This window comes from Hyperolius riggenbachi, chromosome 8, assembly GCF_040937935.1.
Source record: "Hyperolius riggenbachi isolate aHypRig1 chromosome 8, aHypRig1.pri, whole genome shotgun sequence".
Lineage (NCBI taxonomy): Eukaryota > Metazoa > Chordata > Amphibia > Anura > Hyperoliidae > Hyperolius > Hyperolius riggenbachi.
Window position 1 is genome coordinate 28,867,558 of NC_090653.1, and position 23,841 is coordinate 28,891,398.

At 45.5% G+C, this 23,841-nt stretch overlaps 1 protein-coding gene across 4 annotated transcripts in view; it reads left to right on the plus strand.

Annotated features, from left to right (window-relative positions):
* TAF7 (TATA-box binding protein associated factor 7) overlaps positions 1-23,841 on the plus strand; it is a 37,783-nt gene that overhangs the window by 9,731 nt on the left and 4,211 nt on the right. For all 4 annotated transcript variants that reach the window (XM_068250145.1, XM_068250142.1, XM_068250144.1 and 1 more), the window contains exons 4-11: positions 3,615-3,693; positions 7,185-7,318; positions 10,210-10,330; positions 12,729-12,787; positions 14,701-14,773; positions 17,593-17,682; positions 20,634-20,786; positions 21,763-21,875. In XM_068250145.1, the coding sequence (XP_068106246.1) occupies positions 3,615-3,693; positions 7,185-7,318; positions 10,210-10,330; positions 12,729-12,787; positions 14,701-14,773; positions 17,593-17,682; positions 20,634-20,786; positions 21,763-21,875 (822 nt within the window). The remainder of the gene's footprint in view (positions 1-3,614; positions 3,694-7,184; positions 7,319-10,209; positions 10,331-12,728; positions 12,788-14,700; positions 14,774-17,592; positions 17,683-20,633; positions 20,787-21,762; positions 21,876-23,841) is intronic.

Sequence of the window (23,841 nt, forward strand, 5' to 3'; positions counted from 1 at the left end):
TCATTGGGACCCTGGGGCTTCCCCCTCCTGCGGTAAGTACCCCCTAGGAGATATTTTTTTCAGTACACGGTCTCACTCTCTTTAAAGGAAAGCACTTGTTTATTTTAAAACGAACCTGTAGTGGGAAGGCTCTGGATCCCATAGAGACTCACAGTCCCCTCGCCGTCCTCTCATTCCATCGATGCCACCAGGGAAGTTACTCCGTCTTCGGGAACGCTCGTGTCCTGGATCGCTTCCGAAGACAGGCGGCTCTTTACTGCACATGAGTTAGTGTCTTAGACCCAGGACGGAATCATTTATCAGGCACCCTAGGCAGGTGCCTGGGGCCTAGTGGTAGGCAAGGGGCCCACCAGCCACCTTCTCTGACCTCTCTCCACTTCAGCTTACCGAAAAGACCACAAAGGGGGTGCCAAAGCTACTACCTTTTACCTTGCCTAGAGCCAGCATTGTCCCGCCCATGACGCCGGGTGATGCCACTTCCTCAGGCGGTGTCATGCATCAGGGAGGCATCCCGCCCACCCCTCCCTTCCCGGCCGCCACTAGATTGTTTACCTTATTTAAACCAGCCGGCTCCTGCAACAGGACAAACTCACCGGGTCCCCCTCGGCTCGCCTGCCTGCTTGAAGAACTCAGATCGCGTGACCCGCAAGGCCGCTAAAGAGAGAGGACAGGGGCGGCTCCCACTGCCAGTATATGCTGTCCTCTCTTCACAGCAGCTCTGCGGGTCACATGATCTGAGGTCTTTTAGCGAGCCGAGAGGGACCCGGCGAGTCTGTCCTGCTGCAGGAGTCGGCTGCCGCAGGTTTAAATAAGGTAAACAATCTAGCCGTGGCTGGGGAAGGAGGGGGGAGCAGGCTGGCTACCTACTTGGGGGCAACTATACTAGCTATCTATACTGAGGCAACTAAGCTACTTATACAGGGGCAACTATACTACCATTACTGGGGGCAAATATACTACCTATCCAGGGTCAACTATACTACCTATCTATATTGGGGCAACTAAGCTACCTATACAGGAGCGACTATACTGTGGGCAACTAAGCTACCTCTGCTGGGGCAACTATACTATCTACTTTTACTGGGGGCAACTATACTACCTATACTGGGGGCAACTATACTACCTATACTGGGGGCAACTATAGCTAGCTACACTATACAGGTTGCACCTATACCTGGCTACCTACCTATATTGAGGGTGAACATTTTTGGGTGCTGTGCGATCATTCCAAATCCGGTGGAGGGGGCACATCCGCACAAGTTTACATCAGGCAGCAAGCAGTCTAGAACCTGCCCTGCATAGGGCTCTATTACATATTAAAGCGGTATAAAATCCTGACATAATAATCAATAAAAACATGTTTACCTACGTTTTATATGCCATACGGTTATCATATTTGCATTAGTGCATAAGTATTAGTATTCATTTAGAAATTACAAGTTCCTAAAAGTACAGTTTTTTTGCTTTAAGAGCTGCCTTTGCATTTTTACCGTTAACTTTAACTGTTTTTATTCACTATGTATTGAAGGCAGAAATGCTTTCAGTGTCTCTCTGTGTCCAGGAGCTTCTGCACAGTCAGAGAATGTGTCACATTCCTCACGTGATACAATTACGTAAACACAAGATATCCTCTCCACTTTCGGATGCCTCCACATTTCTCTGCACTGAACTTTCAAGTCCTGTGTGTAACCCTTTGAATGCTGTTCTAAAAAAAAAAAAGCGATGGTTGTATGTAATATGCTGTAAATAATTTTTTAGCGTAAAGAAGAAATGCTAGGTTATATTCCGCTTTAATCCACCTCTGCTCAAACCCCTCAACCATTGGTATAGAGGCACCCTAAGTACAGTATAAACTGATAACCATATCTAAAATGAATAGTGAGAGGTAATACGCCTTGCCTCTCTGTAGGAACAAAACAATCATTTGGGGAAAAATGTTTATTCAATTAGGCACACATAGAAAATGTGTTTAACCAGCCTGGCGTTCTATTAAGATCGCCAGGCTGGCGACCAGACGTTTTTTTTTAAATTAAAAAAAAACTATTGCATGCAGCCAACTGAAAGTTGGCTGCATGAAAGCCCACTAGAGGGCGCTCCTAATGCATACTTCTGATCGCCTCCGGCGATCAGAAGTAACAAGAAGGGCCGCGATGAGCGGCCCTTCTTGTTTTGCTTTCCTCGTCGCCATGGCGACGATCAGAGTGAAGTCATGGACGTCAGCCGCCTCCGATCCAGCCCTTAGCGCTGGCCGGAACTGTTTGGTCCGGCTGCGCTGGGCTCGGGCGGCTGGGGGGACCCTCTTTCGCCGCTGCACGCGGCGCATCGCTGCACTGCGGCGGCGATCAGGTAGCACACGCGGCTGGAAAAGTGCCGGCTGCATGTGCTCCTTTTTATTTGATGAGAATCGGCCCAGCAGGGCCTGAGCGGCAGTCTCCGGCGGTAATGGACGAGCTGAGCTCGTCCATACCGCCCAGCAGGTTAACTGGTACTGGCCCGTTCCCTCAGCTTTCCACGGACAGCTGCTTGGAGTCCGTCGAGGTTCAAAGTTAAGAAGTCCATTCTATTGGTGCACTAGACGACGCGTTTCACGGCCACAGCCGCTTCCTCAGGTCAATAAAAGTGCCTGATAGTGGGGAGGTCCCACAGTTTTAGCGTCCGGATACATGGATCTCCCCACTATCAGTCACTTTTAATGACCTGAGGAAGCGGCTGTGGCCGTGAAACGCGTTGTCTAGTTGCACCAATAAAATATACTTTTTAACTTTGAACCTATACTTGTGTATATACCCAGCTAAACATCTATAAGGTAGGACTACTTTACCTTCCTAGTATTGGATTCTACCATATAGAACTTTATATAGAATTTTTCCTAGCAATATAGCTGTACTCATAAACTTACCCCGGGCGCCTCCTACTTCTTCTAAATATAGTTGATACCCCTTATGTATTAGGGGTGTTTGAGTCGAGGTTTCTCGACTGACAAATCATTTTTTGGAGTAGCGACCACCCACGAACCAAAGGCCGAGTGGGGGCGGTTTCTCCCTACCTGCGATTACGAGTGGTTGCCTTTACTGCAATCCATCCTTGTGAGTATAATCTCAATTGTTTTATGACTACACCCTGATCCATTAACGATATTGCACCAGATTGGGCTCCCGGATCTCTCTGTGCTTTTTCCTCCCTTGCTACTCTACGCTCTATTAGATAACTCTCATTATATCACCACTGAACTTAACCCAGTGGACTGCCACCTGTTTGCACCTCCCCCATGTTTCTCCTCCACTCCCCGAAAAAATATAGAAAATGAATAGCTTATCACTACTAAGCTCAGTATTGCAAGAAGCAAAGCTACACCCGTTCATGTCTCAGATGGGGTCCGTGACAAAGAGGGTTCATTAACCTGTGGGACGTCCTTAGGGTGGTGCCCCATGCTGCACTCCATCCTCGCTACTTCTTGCTTCCCCGCCGGAACTTCTCATGTGGAGGAGGAAGTGTCGTGATGTGGATTGTCTGATGCTCTCTACAAAGTGCTGATGGCAACTGTTTAGCTGTATGTTAAATACGTATGCAGACCTACTAATAATAATTCACTTTGATGATATTGTGATTTCTAGGAGTATGCATCTACAGTGAGGCGTATGGTCCAATCTGGAAATGTCGGCACAAAAGACAGACTTTCAATTGAGTTGCATCGTAAGTAATGGAAGAAAATGGTATATATTTTATGCCTATATCTTAGTATTTAATGTAGTTAAAGAGACACTGAAGCGAAAAAAAAATTATGATATTATGATTTGTATGTGTAGTACAGCGAAGAAATAAAACATTAAGATCAGATACATCAGTCTAATTGTTTCCAGTACAGGAAGAGTTAAGAAACTCCAGTTGTTATCTCTATGCAAAAAAGCCATTAATCTCTGCGACTTTCAAAGTCGTGGAGAGGGCTGTTATCTGACTTTTATTATCTCAACTGTTACTAAACAAATTCCTTTTTCTCTGGCAGAGGAGAGGTCATTAGTTCACAGACTGCTCTGAAAGAATCACTTTGAATGCTGAGTGTTGTGTAATCTGCACATATTATAGAATGATGCAATGTTAGAAAAAAACACTATATGCCTGAAAATAAAAATATGAGAATATTTTCTTTGCTGCTAATCTTCTAGTAATTATTCATAGTACAAAACCAATTCATTATATCATGTTTTTTGTTCTCTTCAGTGTCTCTTTAAAGAGAATCTGTATTGTTAAAACCGCACAAAAGTAAACATACCAGTGCGTTAGGGGACATCTCCTATTACCCTCTGTCACAATTTCGCCGCTCCCCGCCGCATTAAAAGTGGTTAAAAACAGTTTTAAAAAGTTTGTTTATAAACAAACAAAATGGCCACCAAAACAGGAAGTAGGTTGATGTACAGCATGTCCACACATAGAAAATACATCCATACACAAGCAGGCTGTATACAGCCTTCCTTTTGTATCTCAAGAGATCATTGTGTGTTTCTTTCCCCCTTCTGCTCTCATGCACTGAAGTTTCAGGCTGCTCTTTTCTTCCTGCAAACAGCTTTGCCCTTGTCTGTAATTCCTCAGTATGTGAAAGCCCAGCCAGCTCAGAGGAAGATTTATCCATCTTGTAAAAGATAAGAGAGAAGAGAGAATCTGCCATAATCTAAATAACACACAGGCAGTGTGCAGAGAGGGGCCTGGAGGGGGGGGGGGGGGATTCATCACAGAACCACAACACTGAAGAACTTGGCAGTCTTCCAGAAACAGGCTGTCAAGTCTGACAAGAGAGAGATAAGTTGATTTATTACAGAGACTGTTATAGTAGAAAGTGCTGCAGTGAGCCAGAACACATTAGAATAGCTTTTGGAACTTGTAGGATGATAAAAAACAGGATGCAATTTTTGTTATGGAGTCTCTTTAAAGCGATATAAAACCCTGACATAATATTCAATAAAAACATGTTTTCCTACTTTTTATATGCCCTACGGTTATCATATTTGCATTTGTGCACAAGTATTAGTATTCATTTACAAATGATACAATCCCAAAGTACACTTTTGTTTTGCTCTGAAAGCTGACTTTGCATTTTATTTATAGCTGCTTTATTCATGTTCTAACAAGCAGAAATGCTTTCTAAATTGTCTGACTTTGTTCAGGGGACCCGGCAGTGTGAGGGAAGTGTTTATTTGCATTCCTCACTTGATGCAATTAAACACAAGATAACATTATCTACAACTTCAGATGTGGCCAGCTTTCCCTGTAGGGGAGCTCCTAAGTCCTGTGTGTAACCCTTTGAATGCTGTTCTAGTAAAAAAAAAAAATGCTGGTTGTATATAATATGCTGTAAATAATCTATTAGAGCAAAGAAGAAATGCTGGGTTTCATTCCGCTTTAATACAAGTGAATCTTAATTACCTTCCCAAGGTACTTACCTTGGGAAGGGGATGGATTCTAAAGAGGTTTCCCTCATCCTCTGCAGGCCCCTGCAATAGAGCCTGTTGACAGCTCACGCAGGAGCACAAGCACTATCCTGCTTGACTTTCTTCGTAAAAAGCCGGGAGGGATTGAATCCACTCTTCTGCATAGGCACTAGCCGGCTGTGTCTGCACAGAAACATGGCCACGGATCTGGCTCTATTATCACCAAAGCCTGAGCCGGATGGTGCTAGTGCGCATGCGCAGGGAGGCCTCTATTCAGGAGTTTCGGCAAAGGAACAGGCTAACGTATGAGACAGGGAAGCCTCTTTAGGATCCAGAAGCTTCCCTCTCCCAAGACAAGTATGTTTTTTTTCCTTTAATTTTAAGTAAACCTGTGACTTGATCAACCTTCCTGGCGGTAAGCCCGAGCTGAGCTCGGGCTATGCCGCGCAGGAGGATTTCTCAGGCCCTGCTGGGCCGATTCGCATAATTTTTTTTTTTGGTACACGCAGCTAGCACTTTGCTAGCTGCGTGTACTGCCCGATCGCACCCGCCGATTAGCCGCCGATCGCCGCACCACCCCCCCAGACCCCATGCGCTGCCTGGCCAATCAGTGCCAGGCAGCGCTGAGGGGTGGATCGGGACTCCCTTGGATGACGTCGGTGACGTCATCCCGCCCTGTCGCCATGGCGTTCTTTGAACGGGATTTCCTGATCAAAGATCGCCGGAGGCGATTGAAGCGGGCGGGGGGGGGGTGTAGCGAGCCCTAGGCTTTTTTAAAAACAGTGCTGCGCTGCCCCCTGGTGGTTTCTAATAGACCGCCAGGAGGGTTAAAGGACACCCGAGGTGAAAATAAAGTGATGAAATAAACAATTGAATCTGTCCTCCTCCTAAAAAATGACTTTTTAAGATATTCCAGTTTTATTTGATATTTAAATCTACTTTTTATGTTTTTACTATTTTATTGTCTTTGCTCAATGACACATTCATTGAAGTATGCCAGAGCTAAAATCTATGAACTATTGACCCTTGTTATCTCCTTTCGGCTCTCAGAAGCCATTTTCTGCTAGAAAAGTGTTTTATAGTTGTAATTTCTTATCATTGAGGATCACGCTGTAGTCTGACCCAATCCTGATTCAGACAGGAACTGCCACTTACTTACCTGATGTTTAACTCTTTCAGGCAGAGAAAGAAAAAAAGGAGCACAATCTAGTTATGTGTGCTAGGGCACTGTACCTACACATGTCTACTTCATCATGCCCAGGGCTGTGGAGTCGGTACAAAAATCTTCCGACTCCGACTCCTAAGTTTCTGAAACCACGACTCCAACTCCGACTCCGGGTACCCAAAATTGCTCAGACTCCGATTCCTCGACTCCGACTCCTTAGTCTAATACTTAACAGGGCTGTGGATTTTGTACAAAAATCATGCGACTCCGACTCCCGACTCCGACTCCTCAGTTTCTGAAACCACGACTCCGACTCCTCAGTTTCTGAAACCACGACTCTGACTCCGGGTGCCCAAAATTACTCAGACTCCTCGACTCTGACTCCACAGCCCTGATCATGTCACATGTCACCTCAGGTGACCTTTAACAGTTTGTGTCTTAGTCGTATTTTGATCACTTCTTTTAAATATTGTAATTCCTTTTTTTTTCTTTTTTTCTACTGTTTTTTCTTGTACCTTTTATGTTTGAAAGAAAATTATTGTGTAAGAAAAAGTTGTCTTTCAAGAATGTGTTTGAATTCTGATTTCTGTTTTAAGCGGATGGACGTCATGGAATTGTGCGTGTCGACAGGGTTCCGCTTGCGGCAAAGTTAGTGGATGCTCCGTGCGTCCTTGAGTGTATGAAAACCATCGACAAAAAAACTTTTTATAAAACTGCGGACATCTGCCAGGTGATTATACGAATGAATTTGGGCAGTTATTTATAATCCTCTGTTATCATTTAGCCATCTTGTTGCTGAGGGTTAGTGGCAGCTTTTCCAAGTATTTTTGGGGACAACATAGTCTTGTTAAAGCGGACCCCAACCAAACATTTTTTTTAATTAAAAAAAATTAAGTTGCACCACTCTGACACATACAAAGATAAATAAACACTCCTTCAAGCCTATGAGCATTTTAGTGCATGCTTTTCACCCTTCTCTTTTCATAACTAGTTATACAGGGGGCAGCCATTACTTCTGAGCTTAGTAGGAGGTTTTAGATCATGAGGTGTGTTTGTCATCAGCTACCCTCCCTCACAGGGGCGTCGTCTACGTGAAATCTCACACAAGCTGAGGTCACCTCCCCTGTGACATCATCAGTAGCAGCCTGTGTTTTGTTTATCTCCTCCACCAGTCTGCCGGATTCTATCCTGGCAATATGAAAGGAAGGGAGGGGTTCCTCCAATAAATGTAAACTATTTTGTAGTTGTCATTATGCAGCTGAAAAAAAGGATGCTATTTACTATTATAATTTAGAAAATGTTTTATTTATGAAAACTTGTATTATTAATTTGGGTCCACTTTAATTATTGAACACACGCGCACACACACACACTTTTGGCCTACATAAATAAGAACACACACACACACACTTTTGGCCTACATAAATAAGAACACACACACACACACACACACACACACACACACACACACACACACACACACACACACACTTTTGGCCTACAAAAATAAGAACACACACACACACACACACTTTTGGCCTACATAAATAAGAACACACACACACACACACACTTTTGGCCTACATAAATAAGAACACACACACACACACACACACACACACACACTTTTGGCCTACATAAATAAGAACACACACACACACACACACACACTTTTGGCCTACATAAATAAGAACACACACACACACTTTTGGCCTACATAAATAAGAACACACACACAGGCAGCCCCCCCCCCCCCATGGAGTGACATGTGAGCACTGCTCAGGCTCGTCATGTCGCATTCCTCCATTGCACAATAACACCACCGCGTGTTAACGCTTGACACGCATGGCATTACAACCGCTGCAATTCGACTGCATTTAAATGGCACCCGAATTGCACTGGCGGGCTGCAGATGAGAGGCTGAACTGCTCGGCAAATGCGCAGTTCTGTTGCCCGTCTAAATGGGGCCCAAGTTGCCCAGCAAACTCATGGTACACCACAACTCCTAGGGGTGTGTATCGGGCTGAAAGAGACCAATAAGCCTCCTTACTCAGATGCTATGCAAAACAGAAGCTTACCTCCTTAAAGGGAACCTAAACTGAGAGGGATATGGATGTTTCCTTAAACTTAAACTATACTAGTTGCCTGGCATCCTGCTGATCTCTTTGACTGCAGTAGTGGCTGAATCACACCAGAAACAAGCATGCAGCTAATCCAGTCTGACTTCAGTCACAGCACCTGATCTGCATGCTTGTTCAGGGGCTGTAGCTGAAGGTATTAGAGACACAGGATCAGTAGGACAGTCAGGCAACTGGTATTATTTTAAAAGGAAAAATCCATATACTTAGTTTAGATTCCCTTTAAAGAGACACTTAAGCAAAAAAAAGTTATATGATATAATGATTTGTATGTGTAGTACAGCTAAGAAATAAAACATTAGGAGCAGAGACATAAGTCTAATATTTTTTCCAGTACAGGAAGAGTTAAGAAACTCCAGTTGTTATCTATGCAAAAGAGCCACTGAGCTCCACGACTTTCAAAGTCGCAGAGAGCTCTGTTTTCTGAAGCTTATTATCTCAAGTGTCTCTGTCTGTATTGTTTGTTTTCCTGCAGAGGACAGTTCAAACGTTCACTGGCCTGCTCTGTAAAATCATTTAGAATGCTGAATAGTGTGTAAACTAGAGAATGATGCAATGTTATAGAACCAAAATATCTAACTGGAAATAAAAATGAGGATATTTCCTTTGCTACTAATGTTCTAGTAATTATCCGTACTACACAACCAATTCATTATATCATACTTTTTTTTTTTCCCGCTTCAGTGTCTCTTTAAAACAGAAGGTATTTGCAGTAATTCAGGTTGGAGTGAGAATATCATGTCTCCCACAATGCATCAATGAATATGCTAATCATCTCTTTGCTGTACCTGGTTTACACTAAAGGTAGCCATACACTGGTCGATTTGCCATCAGATTCGACCAACAGACAGATCCCTATCTGATCGAATCTGATCAGAGAGGGATCGTATGGCTACCTTTACTGCAAACAGATTGTGAACCGATTTCAGCCTGAAACCGATCACAATCTGTGGTGGTGGTGGTGGTGGTGGTGCTGCCGCCGCTTCCCCCCGCCGCATACATTACCTGCTCAGCCGGCGCGACTCCCGGGTCTCCGCTCTTCTTCTCCGCTCTGGTCTGGTCTCCGGCATGCTTCCCTTCTTCCTGTCTGAGGGAAGTTTAAACAGTAGAGCGCCCTCTACTGTTTAAACTTCCTGCCGGGACAGCAAGAAGGGAAGCATGCCGGAGACCAGACCAGAGCGGAGAAGAAGAGCGGAGACCCGGGAGTCGCGCCGGCGGAGCAGGTAATGTATTGCAGCTCTATTGCGTCGGTCGTCGGGCACTCGAACGCCGCTAGCGATGCGCTCTTTACCCGCGGGCGATCGACGGGATCGGACGGAATAGATCGAAATTCGGCGTGTAGCGCGAACGATTGGCAGCAGATTCGATCCCAGTGATCGAATCTGCTGTCGAAACGGCCGCAAATCGGGCCAGTGTATGGCCAGCTTAATTGTATCGGGTTGCTTGATCATAATATGCATCTTGCTTTCTTTTTTTGTTACAGATGCTGGTGTGCACCCTGGATGGTGATCTTTATCCTCCCCTTGAGGAGGCACCAGCAGCAAATGATCCAAAGACAAACAAAAAGAAAGAGAGAGAAAAGAAGTTTGTATGGAATCATGGCAGTAAGTTGTTCAATATCTGAGCTATAAACAAAAAGTACCAGGCAAATTTCAATGACTAAAGAAAAAAAAGCACTCTCCATCTCTGCTGGCAACGTCAGCAAAATTTGAGCCCCTCTCTACAGCCTCACACCCCTTCCCAGCCTTTTCCTAGGCACATTACCAGCTACCGCCACTCACATGCATTGCCATTTGCATTTTGGCAACGCATGTGATATGCGACACACAAGAACATCAGAAGTGCATAGATCGTCTGACGGTCCCACTTTATGCATTGTGCAGCAGTGAGATGCCACATTGCATTGCAGGACACATGATATCGTACTGCTGCACGCATTATTTGCAATACGCAACCAGTGTTTTCCTTGGGCCCTTTTAGCCGGGTGCTCCACCCGGTTAGTTTTGGTGAGCGCCCGGCTGTCATTGGCTCACCTCCTATACAGTAAGCAGAATTGTGCAGAGAAGCACCAGCCCTGTATTCTCTCATCTCGCCCCACCCGGCTACGTCTTCATGCCACCCGGCTGCAAAAAATTTCTGTGGAGAACTCTGCGCAACGCTTACCCATTTACTGCAGTAACATGGGATCAGCAGTGCAACTTGCAGAAACACAGATGGCGTGCCATCGTTCCCTAGGGTTAATGAGGTCTAAAGATGCGATCGATCAAGAGTCAGATCTCTCCCTGATTGAAACCGAACAGAGAGAGATCTGTTGGGTGCCCATACACCGCAGGTCGATTCCTCATCGATTTCGGCATGAAATCTCTCGGGAATCGCTCTTGTGATGCTGCCTCCACAGATGTCCCCTCCCCTCATGCTGTGTAAAAATGTTCACATGTCCCACTGGCACTGCCTGTATCACATGCCGCGCATACCATGTGACGTGCGCCCGATACCTCGTGATGCAGGCAGGTAACCGTGCTGATAGCGGAAGATGACGGAAGTCGCAATAGCGGGACAGATGAGCATTTTTACACAGCGCGGGCAATGGAATGGGAGGGGGACATTTTACAATGGGTGGGTGCGCCAGCGACCAGGGTTGGTCAGTCAACTTTTGGAGCACCTGATCCCTTAGTAATCATCTTTTAGGGCTCAAACCCACTAGCAGCCTTTTCTAATCGCTTGTGATTTGAAAAAGCTCTTGCTAATGCAATGCTATGGGGGCATTTTTATAAAATCAAATCGCTCCAGTGGGGTCACACCCATAGCATTACATTAGCAAGAGCTTTTCAAATCGCAAGGCTCTCCTAGTGGGTTTCAGGCCTAACTGTACTCATTGTTTAACAGTCCCTTATGGATACATGGCTATCTCCATCTGACAAAGTCTTACATGCTGCACTTTTTTATGGTGAACTACATTTTAGCCATTCCCCTAGAATGGTAACAGACATCGGGGAGGGGGTCTCTGAACACAGCTCTTTTTAGCCACTCATTCCTATACTCTCTCACCCTCCTTTAATGTGAGGGTCACTCTGTCCGCACATACTCTTCTTCCCGCCTACAAGCTGTAGTTATGCAATGACCTCCTGGTCCAGCTAATGTTTTCCTTGACCGCGTCTCCCCCTGGCTGCTCCAGTTGATATCGTAACACTGGCTCAGTTAAATGATTTGTTTTTCCCCACAATTTCTCAGTTTAGGCTTCCTTTAATGTCTCAGGTACACTTCTAAGTATTTGAAATAATCAGTAAAGACAAATCACAGAAAATGCAGATTACCTATACAGTGTTCTCCCCAGGCTCTTTTAGCTGGGTACTTCACACACACACGGCTAATTTTGGTGACCACCCGGCTATCATCGGCTCACCTCCTCATCTTCCGCCAATGCTGTAAGCATAATTGCGCCAGCCCAGCATTCCCCTTTCACACCCCACCCAGCAGGAAAAAAATTCTGGGGAAAACACTCTGCTATACTGTAGCCTCTAATAATCCTCTAGAATAATCTCCCTGTAGTACGGACAGCTGGACAGGACCAGGGAGGGGGGCAAACGAGGTGGGTGCACGTGCATGCATGCGCACTGGCGGTGGCGGTAGAAGAAAGGCCTAGAGCCCCTTTTTAAACGGGCTTTGGTCTACTAGTACATACATAACTGCAGTGTAGTGTTGGTGAACAGGGATGAGTGAGATCAATTTAGTGAAATGCTAAATTGTCTCAGGGTGTGTGTGGGGCGCAGGCTGTGGCAGAAGGGGTGCCTCTGATGAAGTGACGGGTTGGGCCGTGAAACGCGCGTCGGGCTATGTTTTTATGATTGTGTTTATGGCATAAGAGTCCATGGTGGACTGGAGTGGAGCATATCTGACAACAGGTGGATAGTACTGTAGTTAGCATTTTATAAGCCATTTTGAACCATAGTCCTGTGTTTCCTGAATGGTACCTTCCTTTACAGGCTGCTCTCTTTCTTTCAGTAACGCTACCTCTAAAGAATGTACGTAAAAGGCGTTTCAGGAAGACTGCAAAGAAGAAGGTAATACATTGTTTCACTTGCAGCCTATACGGTTGTAGCAAATATGTTCCTGTTAAGCTTGGCTCACAGATTATAAGGCGTGGGGAGGGGGAGGATTGCAGTGGAAAAGGCAGCAAGCTATATACGTTTTGGGAAACCTAAGATTTTGGCGAAGTGCAGAGCAAAAAGGCAATATGTAATGATCGTGTATCTTCAGAGGAGACAAGCTTGAGGGGGGATCAGTAGACACCAGGGAATGCTATGTGGGGGAGGGGCATCACAAGACAGCAGGGAATGCTATGTGGGGGGGGGGGGGCATCACTAGGCTACAGGGATTGCTATAAGGGGTAGGGCATCACAAGACAGCAGGGAATGCTATATGGAGGAGGGAAGGGGCAACTTGACCACCCGAGAAGCAACATGGGGATATTAAAAGTAGCCGCTTGTGTTTCTACCTTAGGTTTGTATGTGATCTCTGGCGTTTATTTGAGGACCGCGGTGTTAAACCTCCCTAGTGACCAGGCCATTTTTTACTAATAGGGCCACTGCAGCTTTAAGGGCTCGCAGCGGGGCCGTACAACACAGCACACAAGTGATTCCCCCCCCCCCCCCCACTTACTGCCCACCAACAGAGCTTTCTGTTGGTGGGCTGTGATCGCTCCCCCAATGTGTGTGTGTGTGTATATATATATGTGTATGTATATATACATATATATATATATATATATATATATATATATATATATATATATATAAATATTTCTATTTTTTTTTGCCTCCCTCTTTCCCCCCCCCCCCCCACCAGCCAGCAGATCGCTGTAGTGCCTCCCAGGGGGACAGCCGTGTCGCACGGCTGTCCCCAGTACAGCGCTGCCACAGATCGCAGTGCTGTACATTGTAAATAGACTGTGGTTTCGCTGTCTAACAGTCTCCTAGCGGTGATCGCCACTGAGAGACTGATGGCGGAGCTCCGTCATTCATGCGGAGATGCTTCAAAGTCCCGCCCCAGGACTTCACACCAATTGGCGTGGAGTGGTCCTGGCGCTGCCGCACTGCTCTCGCCAATCGGCGTTGAACAGTAGTTTAACAGTTAACCACTTCAAGACCATGGCTTACACCCACCTAGTGACCAGGCTGTTTTTTACAATTCAGGCCACTGCAGCTTTAGGGCTCGCTGCAGTGTAGTACAACTCAGCACACAAGTGATTTCCCTCCCCCTTTTCTTCCCACCAACAGAGTTTTCTGTTGGTGGGCTCTGATCGCTTCTGCGATTTTTTTTTTTTTATTTGTTTTTGTTTTATTTTATTTTTTTATTTTTTTTTTATAAAATTCCCTATTTTTTTTTCCCCTCGCCCTCCCTCACTCCCCCTCGTCAGCCAATGACAGCAATCGGCTGTCATAGGCTAATGCCTATGACAGCCGATCGCTTCTGAGCCTCTCTAGGGGGGACAGCCGAGTGACATGGCTGGCCCCAGTACAGCGCTGCCAAAGATCGCAGCGCTGTACAATGTAAATAGCCTAAAAGTCTCCTAGCGGCAATGGCTGCTGGGAGACTGATGACGGAGCGGAGCACGCGATCTCCTGCAAAACCCCGCCCCCTTGACTTCACAGCAATTGGCTGTTATGCGGTCCTGAGGCTGACACCCTCCCGTCGCCGATCGGCATTAGCCAGTTAGGAGGGGGTTCAAGGCAAGATTTCTTATTCTGCAAAATTGTATTGACTTCACAGCCTGGCTTTGACCAAAACACAATTGAAGCGCAAAATAGGTTATTGAAATGCTATTCCAATGGCAACAAAACAATGTCCACAAGCACATTTAACGTGTCCAATTGCGCACACTGTATTTCACAAAGCTTTATGCTCTGCACAGTGTTTTTGTGGTTCTGCCTCTTCTGTCTGTTTATACTTACCCTGGCTGTTTTTTTGTATTCAGTACATTGAGTCCCCCGATGTGGAAAAAGAAGTGAAGCGTCTTCTGAGCACAGACGCGGAGGCGGTCAGCGTGCGTATCCTTTTACATCAGGGATGTCAAACCTGTCCTTCGAGGGTCGGGGTCCTAACAAATTGTTGACACAGCTCAAATTAATGGGTGTGAATCAGGAAAGATGTGGTCCATCAGGTAGGACACATTCCTCTCTTTCTCAGTCCGTCTTAAACGCTAGCATGGAACTGGCCCTCCAGGCCTGGAGTGCGACACCTGTGTTTTACATGAAATGGAAGTTCATAGTTGTTGGAAGCGGTGGGGTTCATGTTAGTCCTCCACAAAAAGGGATGTAATTCAAGTCGGATATAAAAAATAGGATCTGCTTCCACGTGGTTTAAAACTGATCTGTTCACTGCACTGCAGGAAAAAAAAACGCAAAATCTCAACCTGCAGCAGTTTTCCCGGACAAGGGGATGTTCTTCCAAGAGCTGTGGAGTCGGTACAAAAATCATCAGACTCCTCCGTTTATTAAACCTCCAACGCCAGGTAACTAAAAATTGTTCCAAACAGCCATTCCAGACCGGAGGAGGAAATGGAGCGGACACTGAACTGTTCACTCTGAAATGATCGGACCCATCGCAAGTGGGAACCAAACCTAACACACTGAGAGTAGGATCTTTTCAATTAACTTATACTCCTATTAATAGGTGGACAGCAAAGTTTGTTGCCCATATGCAAGTCACCTTTTTCTCCTGAGTTTTCTCCTACCGTAGGAGATAATTTTTCATCTTCCGTTTAAAATAACTTTTCAGCACTTAGAAATTCAAAATTCTTGTTTGAAACAAACCTTAAAGGGACTCCGAGCTCACCCAAAAAAAGAAAGTTGTACTCACCAGGGGTTTTCTCCAGCCCAGTGCTGGTCGGGAGGTCCCACGCCGGCGTCCTGGCTCCTCTCCTTCTCCCCGCTCCGGAATGGCTGACAGGCCTCAGCCCGGGCGACACTCGGCAGAGTGTCGGGCTGCTCCTTCCGCGTATGACGCGGCTGACGTCACACGCCGGCCGCCTCGCGTCATCACGGCGGCCGGCGTGAAAGTACTGCGCATGCGCGCTTTAATTGCGCATGCGCAGTACTTTCACGCCGGCCGCCGTGATGACGCGAGGCGGCCGGCGTGTGACGTCAGCCGCGTCATACGCGGAAGGAGCAGCCCGACACTCTGCCGAGTGTCGCCCGGGCTGCGGCCTGTCAGCCATTCCGGAGCCAGGACGCCGGCGTGGGACCTCCCGACCAGCACTGGGCTGGAGAAAGCTCCTGGTGAGTACAACTTTCTTTTTTGGGGTGAGCTCGGAGTCCCTTTAAGTGAAAAATAAAACCTTATGAGATAATGAATTGTATGTGTAGTAAAGCTAAGATATAGAACATTAAAAGGAAAGGAGATTGTTTCATATTTTTATTTTCAGTTATGTTTGTTTTTTTAATAACATTGCATCATGCTGTCACGGTAACCACACTTATTATTTTAAGCTATAAAACAAAGCAGAAATAATGATCCTTTGAACTCTCCTTCAGTAAAACTTTATCTCAAGCTGTCTCTCACTGTTTCTTGGCTGTTTAGGTGCTTTAGAAAACAGGTCTGTATTCTTGAGAGAATACAAAAGAAGCTCTTGTATGGATGACTGAAGTTTTTTTTAACTCTTCCTGTACAGGATAACAATATGAGACTATTTTCTTTGCTACTAATGTTCTATATCTTAGCTGTACTACACATACAATTCATTATTGCATAATATCACAGAGGCGCTCACTTCTGCATCTAGACCCATTGAGTTATACTCCTGTTTGCTTGATGAAGCAGGACCACACCTGCGAAACGCGTTGCACTAAGTGGAGTTCAATAAAATATTTTTGTATTGATATATTGTGACTCAATTGAGTTTTATATTTTTGAGGGAGGTAAGTCCACCTGAACATCCACCTCTTTTAGACGGTTTTTATTCTACTCTGGCGCCTCTGTACACCAAGCCTTGCTGAAATCTTGATTCCACCCTTGGTGGAGGGATGCTACCCCCGTTTCCTATCTACAGAGAGCGACATCTTAAAAACCTGAGTGGGGTCAGGTTCTAATACTCCCCACCTGCACTTGAAATGGTTGCCTATGTTTGTGAGTATATCTAAATATTTTGCTTTTAACCACAACCAACTTAACAATACTACACCATATCGGGCTCTCGATTTCTCTTTGTTCTTCCAAGCATTATCACATAAGTTTATTTCCGCTTCAGGTTTGCTTTAAACCCCCCCCCCCCCCCGGCAGTCTGATACTTTCCGCATTTTAGGGTCTAAAAGCGGTGCAATTTTTTAGCAGGCTTTTAGACCCTAAAACCAGGAAAAAAATCACACCGCAGAGAGATCTGCTGCAGCCCCTGCACTTACCTCCCTAGATCCAGCACTGCAGATCTTCCTCCATCCTCCGGGTGGCGCTGTCACCATGTAGTGAGATTGGCGTCTATCGTCATGACAACAAACGACAATCTCACCCGAGGGATGCAGAGACTCAGAGGACAGGAAGGAGAGTGGCTGCCGGCGTCTGGAATCCCTGGGAGGTGAGTGAAAACGCCCACTGCACATAAGGCTCTGCATAGTCCTGCCAGCGGCTACCACGAGTCACGCTCGGGGTTACCGCTCCTGGCTTGTTTTTTCCATCCCGAGCCTGACTCGTCATAACCACCAAGGAGGTTAAAAGGCATTTTTATTGACAAGGTTTGAAAGTATCACCTAGGAGAAAAAAATGTATTGCCTAAGAGCCTTTGTGTCACTCTTGAGAATATATGGAAATAACAATGATTGTGAACATTCTGCGTAGGACATGGATATTTGGCATTTTCCTTAATTGCGGTATTCAGGGTGGGAAGTAATAGCTGAAGATGAATCCAAGGAAGCTGAAAACCTGACTGGCCTGGATCACTCTCCTGGAACATCTGGATTAAAACAAGGTTGTAAAGTCGTGTTGTGCATTTTTATATTACGCAGATTTAAAGCCAAAGTAAGGTTCTAAAGCAAAATAATCCACAACCTAGTCGTTCTTCCGAGACCCCTCTTTCCACTTTCCCTTTAACGGGCTTCTGCTCTTAAAGGGTAGCTAAAACGACACTCTGGGCCCAGTTTAACTTATCTGGTGACACTGTGCGACAAGTGACGTCACTGTCAGCTCCCAATCACCCTGTTTAGCTTATGTGCTTTACAAATTGTTGTTGGTAGAATTTTACAGTATAACCTTAGTTAATGGTGCTCCCTATCAGTCTCTTAAAGGGGAACGTCAGCCTAAACAAACATACTGTCATTAAGTTACATTAGTTATGTTAATTAGAATAGATAGGTAATATAATCTCTTACCCACCCTGTTTTAAAAGATCAGGCAAATGTTTGTGATTCATGGGGGCTGCCATCTTTGTCATGGGGGCAGCCATCTTTTTGGTTGAAAGGAGGTGACAAGGAGCAGGAGACACAGTTCCAACTGTCCTGTGTCCTGATTACCCCCCCCCCCCCCCCCCCCCCCCCAGCTGCACACGGTAGGCTTCAAATGTCAAATTCAAAATGTAAAAAAAAAAATTGCACCAAAACAGCAGAACGAGAGCAACAAAATCAGAAATCCCATCAAGCTTTGCACAGCATCAGGGGAAAAAAGCCCGGGCAGTTTTCTTCTGTGCAACTAAAAATGAGGCTTGTATAAGAGAAAAAAAGTTCTGATGCTGTGAAACTGTTAAAGAAAACACCAAGCCTTTTCAGTGCTGCTGAGTCGATTTTTAGTCCGGAGGTTCACTTTAAGCTTATATGTTCTACAAGGTCTAATTTTTTAGAAGTATAGTACATGTAAAAATGTGGTCACACTATAACATATGTGTGTAGACGGCAGTTTTAGAAGATTGTGAGTGGGCACACCAATCATCAAGAGCCGAGTGCTTGATATTGTGGCATAGGCTATGCCCCAATCAAAGTCAACAAACCAGCATATCTGCACACCGTTTTGCCAAAAAGATCATGCCCTTTATTGAGCCATTATATCCACAGAAGTAGCTGACAATTGTTTCGGGTGTGGTTACCACACTCCTTGATAAAGGGGGACCCTGCGCGGCCCCCAAAACAATTGTTGGCTCAATAAAGAGCGTAATCTTTTTGAAAAAACGGTGTGCTGATATACTGGATTGTCCACAGCCCTGGTAGACGCTCCTTTTCGAATTTGTTGGCCTAAGGGTTTGTTAGAATCCGGCAAGGCAAGCCCCAGCATCCAATGAAAACACCCCACCGCACACACTTAAAAAGGGGAGTGGAGGGAGGGGTTTATCACTCCATTTTGCATTGTCTGTGCAATAGGAGTTAGAGAGACAGGGAGAGAAGTGTATGTTACAAGAAGAGATGTCTCTAGTTGGGTCTAATTTATAGGGTGTTTTGTTTGCTGTGCAGAACTGTTATAGATTTACATAGGTTAGGACTGTGCCTGCTTAGTTGCAAATTACAGCAAAGTACTTGTACTCCTCCAGCTTGTTTGCTAGCTGTACACTGCACCTAGTAATGTGAGAAGAACAGCTATAGCAATCCTTTTACCTGGGTAGACGTGTGTGTACAAATTGGTTAGGCACTGCATAACTAACTGCAGGGTCACAGTGTCCCTTAACTATCTGTATTGTACTACTAAAATAGAGAACTGGCATTTCATGGAGTTATTATGTGCTGCTTTAGTACGTACTGTATTTACTTAAAGAGACTCTGTAACAAATTTTTCAGCCTTAGTTCTTCTATCCTATAAGTTCCTATGCCTGTTCTAATCTGCTCTGGCTTACTGCAGTCTTTCCTAACTGCACTGTCTCTGTAATAAATCAATGTATCTTTCCTCTGTCCTGTTTGTCAGGCTAAAGCTTGATTGTGTGGAATGTGCAGGGCTGCTTGTGATTGGTAGAAGCGATACACACCCTCTGCAGGCCCCCTGCATACTCTGAATGACTCATACACTATGCTTAGCTGAGCCTATTAGAAGCTGGTTAGTTTGTTTGTAAACACTGCCTAAAACTGTTAATTAAGTCCACAAAAAAAAGTTGCGATCACAATCCAGAGCTCTGAGCGTGGCCTAGGATTTCCCTGTAAAAGATATCCAATATAGTGCAATATTGCTTTCAATGAACACACCCGGTGACCAGGAAATCCTAGGCCACGCTCAGAGCTCTGGATTGTGATCGCAACTTTTTTTTGTGGACTTATCGGGAGTGGAGAGTGTGTGTACTCTGACAAAGTCTGCGGATCCCCTACATTGGTGCTACAGTGGTATTTTATATTAACAGTCTTGTGTCTAGTGCTGTGGAGCGCAGTTCTTTTTATGCTCTCTGGGGCATTGGTTACTAAAACTGTTAATTACAAGCCAGGATTGCAGCAGAGAGTGGCAGAAACAGCACAGAGGGGCACAGGAGAAAATAATGAATAGAATGGTATGCTTTTTATTGTAAGAATATTAGAGTACAGATTCTCTTTAAGCTGGCTAAAAAACAGAGATCGATTTACCTGGGGCTTCTACCAGCTCCTTGCAGCCGTATTGTGCCCGCGCAGCCACTCACTGACGCTTTGGTCTCCCGCGGTGGGTTAGTTTCCATTTTGCCAACTGGGAGTCGTCAGACCACTGCGCCTGCACAGCTCTGGCCACCTGTATCCTTCCCATCCGCAAGGATACGCTTGGTCAGAGCTGCTCAGGCGCAGTGGCCTGCCGACTTGCCAAAGGTGTTCTTCCTCATCCCTGTTAGCCAGTACTCCCAAGTGTAGATGTGTGATTTTAGACTAAAGAACTAAGGATTTAAGTATGAATATGCCAACACTTTGATCCAAACAAATTTAATTGACTGTTTCCAATTGTTTCTAAAGTCTTACATACTTGACGTGTAGTTGTTTGTGTTTTTCCCAGTGGAAAGGGATGAATTGCGTGAGATCTTCAATGACATTAGCAGCAGCAGTGATGGAGATGAAGAAAGGCAGGAAGAGGAAGAGCTGAACATCATGGAGACAGAAGAAGACCGAAGAGGTCAAGATAAACAAGAAGGCAGCACTAACCAGATGGGTATGTTACAACACAGGGAACACTGCTTCACCTATGGGTTTATGTCAGACAGGTCTTAACCCCTTCCCGACCGCCTAACGCCAATAGGTGTCAGGAAGGTGGCTCCCCCAGGACCGACTAACGCTGAAAGGCGTCAAATCCTGAGGGGGGGGGGGGGGATTAGCGAGGATCACGTATCCCTGCTTGAGTGATGGAGCTCCACACACTAAAATTTACTGGAAAAAAAAATTGCCTGAAGCAGCGATCAGAGCCCACCAACAGAAATCCCTGTTGGTGGGCAGAAAAGAAGCCAAGATTCATTTGCCTGCTAAGTTGTATGGTCCTGCAGAGAGCTGTTAAAGCTGCAGAGCACTGAATTGTAAAAAAAATAGCCTGGTCACTAGGGGAGTGTAAGCCTGTGGTCCTTAACTGGTTAAAGCAAAACTGTGAGGTTTGCATTCCACAAATGTAGATACGTCTGTAGGGAGAAGCTTTTGGGTCCTTCAGAGGCTTCACCTGTCCTCCTCCGTTAGGCTATTTCCATGCTGAGACCGCCAAAGATCGCTGCACTGCACCTATGCAATAGCACGTACCCCGCTCGGGCTTCGTTGGAAAAAGCCACGCCTGATTGGATCATGGTACTGCACAGATGAAGATTGCTCGTGCAAGCGCAGTAGCCTGGACCTTATAGGGCTCAGCTTTTTCTGCAGAATCCCATTCAGGTCCATGCTACTGCGCGATCTGCCGACAAACCCTGGTGGTGGTCTTTTGGGAGACGCAGTTCTGAGAAGCCCCGGGGGAGGAGGATGGGGAGGCCAATGGAGGTCACCCAGAGGCTTCACTCTCACAAAGTGAGTACTCCTTCGGGTAACTTTTTTCCCTTCAGGGTCAATTTAGAGACAGGAGTGACTGCTTTTAGAGCACTTTTATTTCTAGTATTAAATTAAAACTACTGGAGATTCCCCACAGTTTACATTTTTTTTTTCTTTATTTCCAGCTCTGGAATTGCAAAAGCAGGTTGAAAACCTCCAGAAGAAACTGCGTGAAACACAAGAGAGAAGAAAACGCCAAGAGGAGCTGATCATGAAAGTGGAAAATGTGGCTCTTAAGGTCAGTGCCAAGTTCTGTTTGGAATCTGGGTTGGTGGCTGGCTTCATGTCACTCGAGATATTCATTGTTTTGTACAGCTTGGGGTCTGATCCTATAACATACTGAGTAGGCATTCCAAAATAGTGTTGAATAAGCATGGTGGTGTAGTGGTTAGCGATCTCGCCTTGCAGCACCGGGTCCCCAGTTCGTATTCCAGCCAGGACACTCCTCTGCAAGGAGATTGTATGTTCTCCCCATGTCTGTGTGGGTTTCCTCCGGGCACTTCGGTTTCCTCCAACATCCTAAAACATACAGATAATTTCCCCCAGCATTGGCCCTAGACTATGATACATCCACTACACAATACAGGTAGTCCTCGGTTAACGGACGAGATAAGGACTGAAGGTTCGTTCTTAACCTGAATCTGTTCTTAAGTCGGAACAATGCACTATCTCTGTCCCCTGTACCACCTCTGTGCCTCCAGTGTCCCCCTCTGTGTCACCTCTGCACCTGCTTTTAGAGTTTTAAAAGCCATTTTTTCTTTGAATTTTTTAAAATCGATTTTCTCAAAAACTACAAGTCCAATTTGAAAAGAAAAATTATTTGGGCTTGTTCCCATGGAAACACTGAATCCATCTTCTGCAGCGCTGTACAGAGTATATTATCTTGTCCCTTAACTGTCCCTCAGAGAGGCTCACAATCCAATCCCTACCATAGTCATATGTCTATGTATGTACAGGTAGTCCCCGACTTACGAACGACATGGATTCAGTGTTTCCATGGGAACAAGCCCAAATATTATTTTTTTTTTTCAAATTGGACTTTGAATTTTTTAAAATGAATTTTCTCAAAAACTACAAGAAAAAATGGCTTTTAAACCTCTATAAGCAGGTGCAGAGGTGACACAGAGGGGGACACTGGAGGCACAGGGGGACAGAGGTGGTACAGGGGACAGAGAGAGCGCATTTTTCTGACTTAAGGACAGATTTAGGTTGACAAGTTACGAACGAGATAGGGACTGTAGGTTCGTTCTTAACCACCTCTGTGCCTCCTGTGTCACCTCTGCACCTGCTTATACAGGTTTAAAAGCCATTTTTTCTTTGAATTTTTTAAAATCGATTTTCTCAAAAACTACAAGTCCAATTTGAAAAAAAATAATAATTTGGGCTTGTTCCCATGGAAACACTGAATCCATGTCGTTCGTATCGGCGGGTCGTTCGTAAGTCGGGGACTACCTGTACATACATAGACATATGACTACAGAAAGGGACTAAATTGTGAGCCTTTCTGAGGAACAGTTAAAGGGATACTGTAGGGGGGTCGGGGGAAAATGAGTTGAACTTACCCGGGGCTTCTAATGGTCCCCCGCAGACATCCTGTGTTGGCGCAGCCACTCACCGATGCTCCGGCCCCGCCTCCAGTTCACTTCTGGAATTTCTGACTTTAAAGTCAGAAAACCACTGCGCCTGCGTTGCCATGTCCTCACTCCCGCTGATGTCACCAGGAGTGTACTGCGCAGACACAGACCATACTGGGCCTGCGCTGTGCGCTCTTGGTGACATCAGCGGGATCGAGGACACGGCAATGCAGGCGCAGTGGTTTTCTGACTTTAAAGTCAGAAATTCCAGAAGTGAACTGGAGGCGGGGCCGGAGCATTGGTGAGTGGCTGCGCCAACACAGGATGTCTGCAGGGGACCATTAGAAGCCCCGGGTAAGTTCAACTCATTTTCCCCCGACCCCCCCTACAGTATCCCTTTAAGTGACAAGATAATATACTCTGCACAGCGCTGCAGAAGATGTCAGCACTACATAAATACTAAATGTTGATCATAGTTAAAATTTCACAGGTAATTTTGATATTGCATATTATGTAGAATTACATTCACGAAATCTACGGTTTATTTTAAACACATTTTTACATAAATGAGTATATGTGCAAAAATGTATGGGCAAGCATGCGAAAATGCATTTCACCACGTCAATGGGC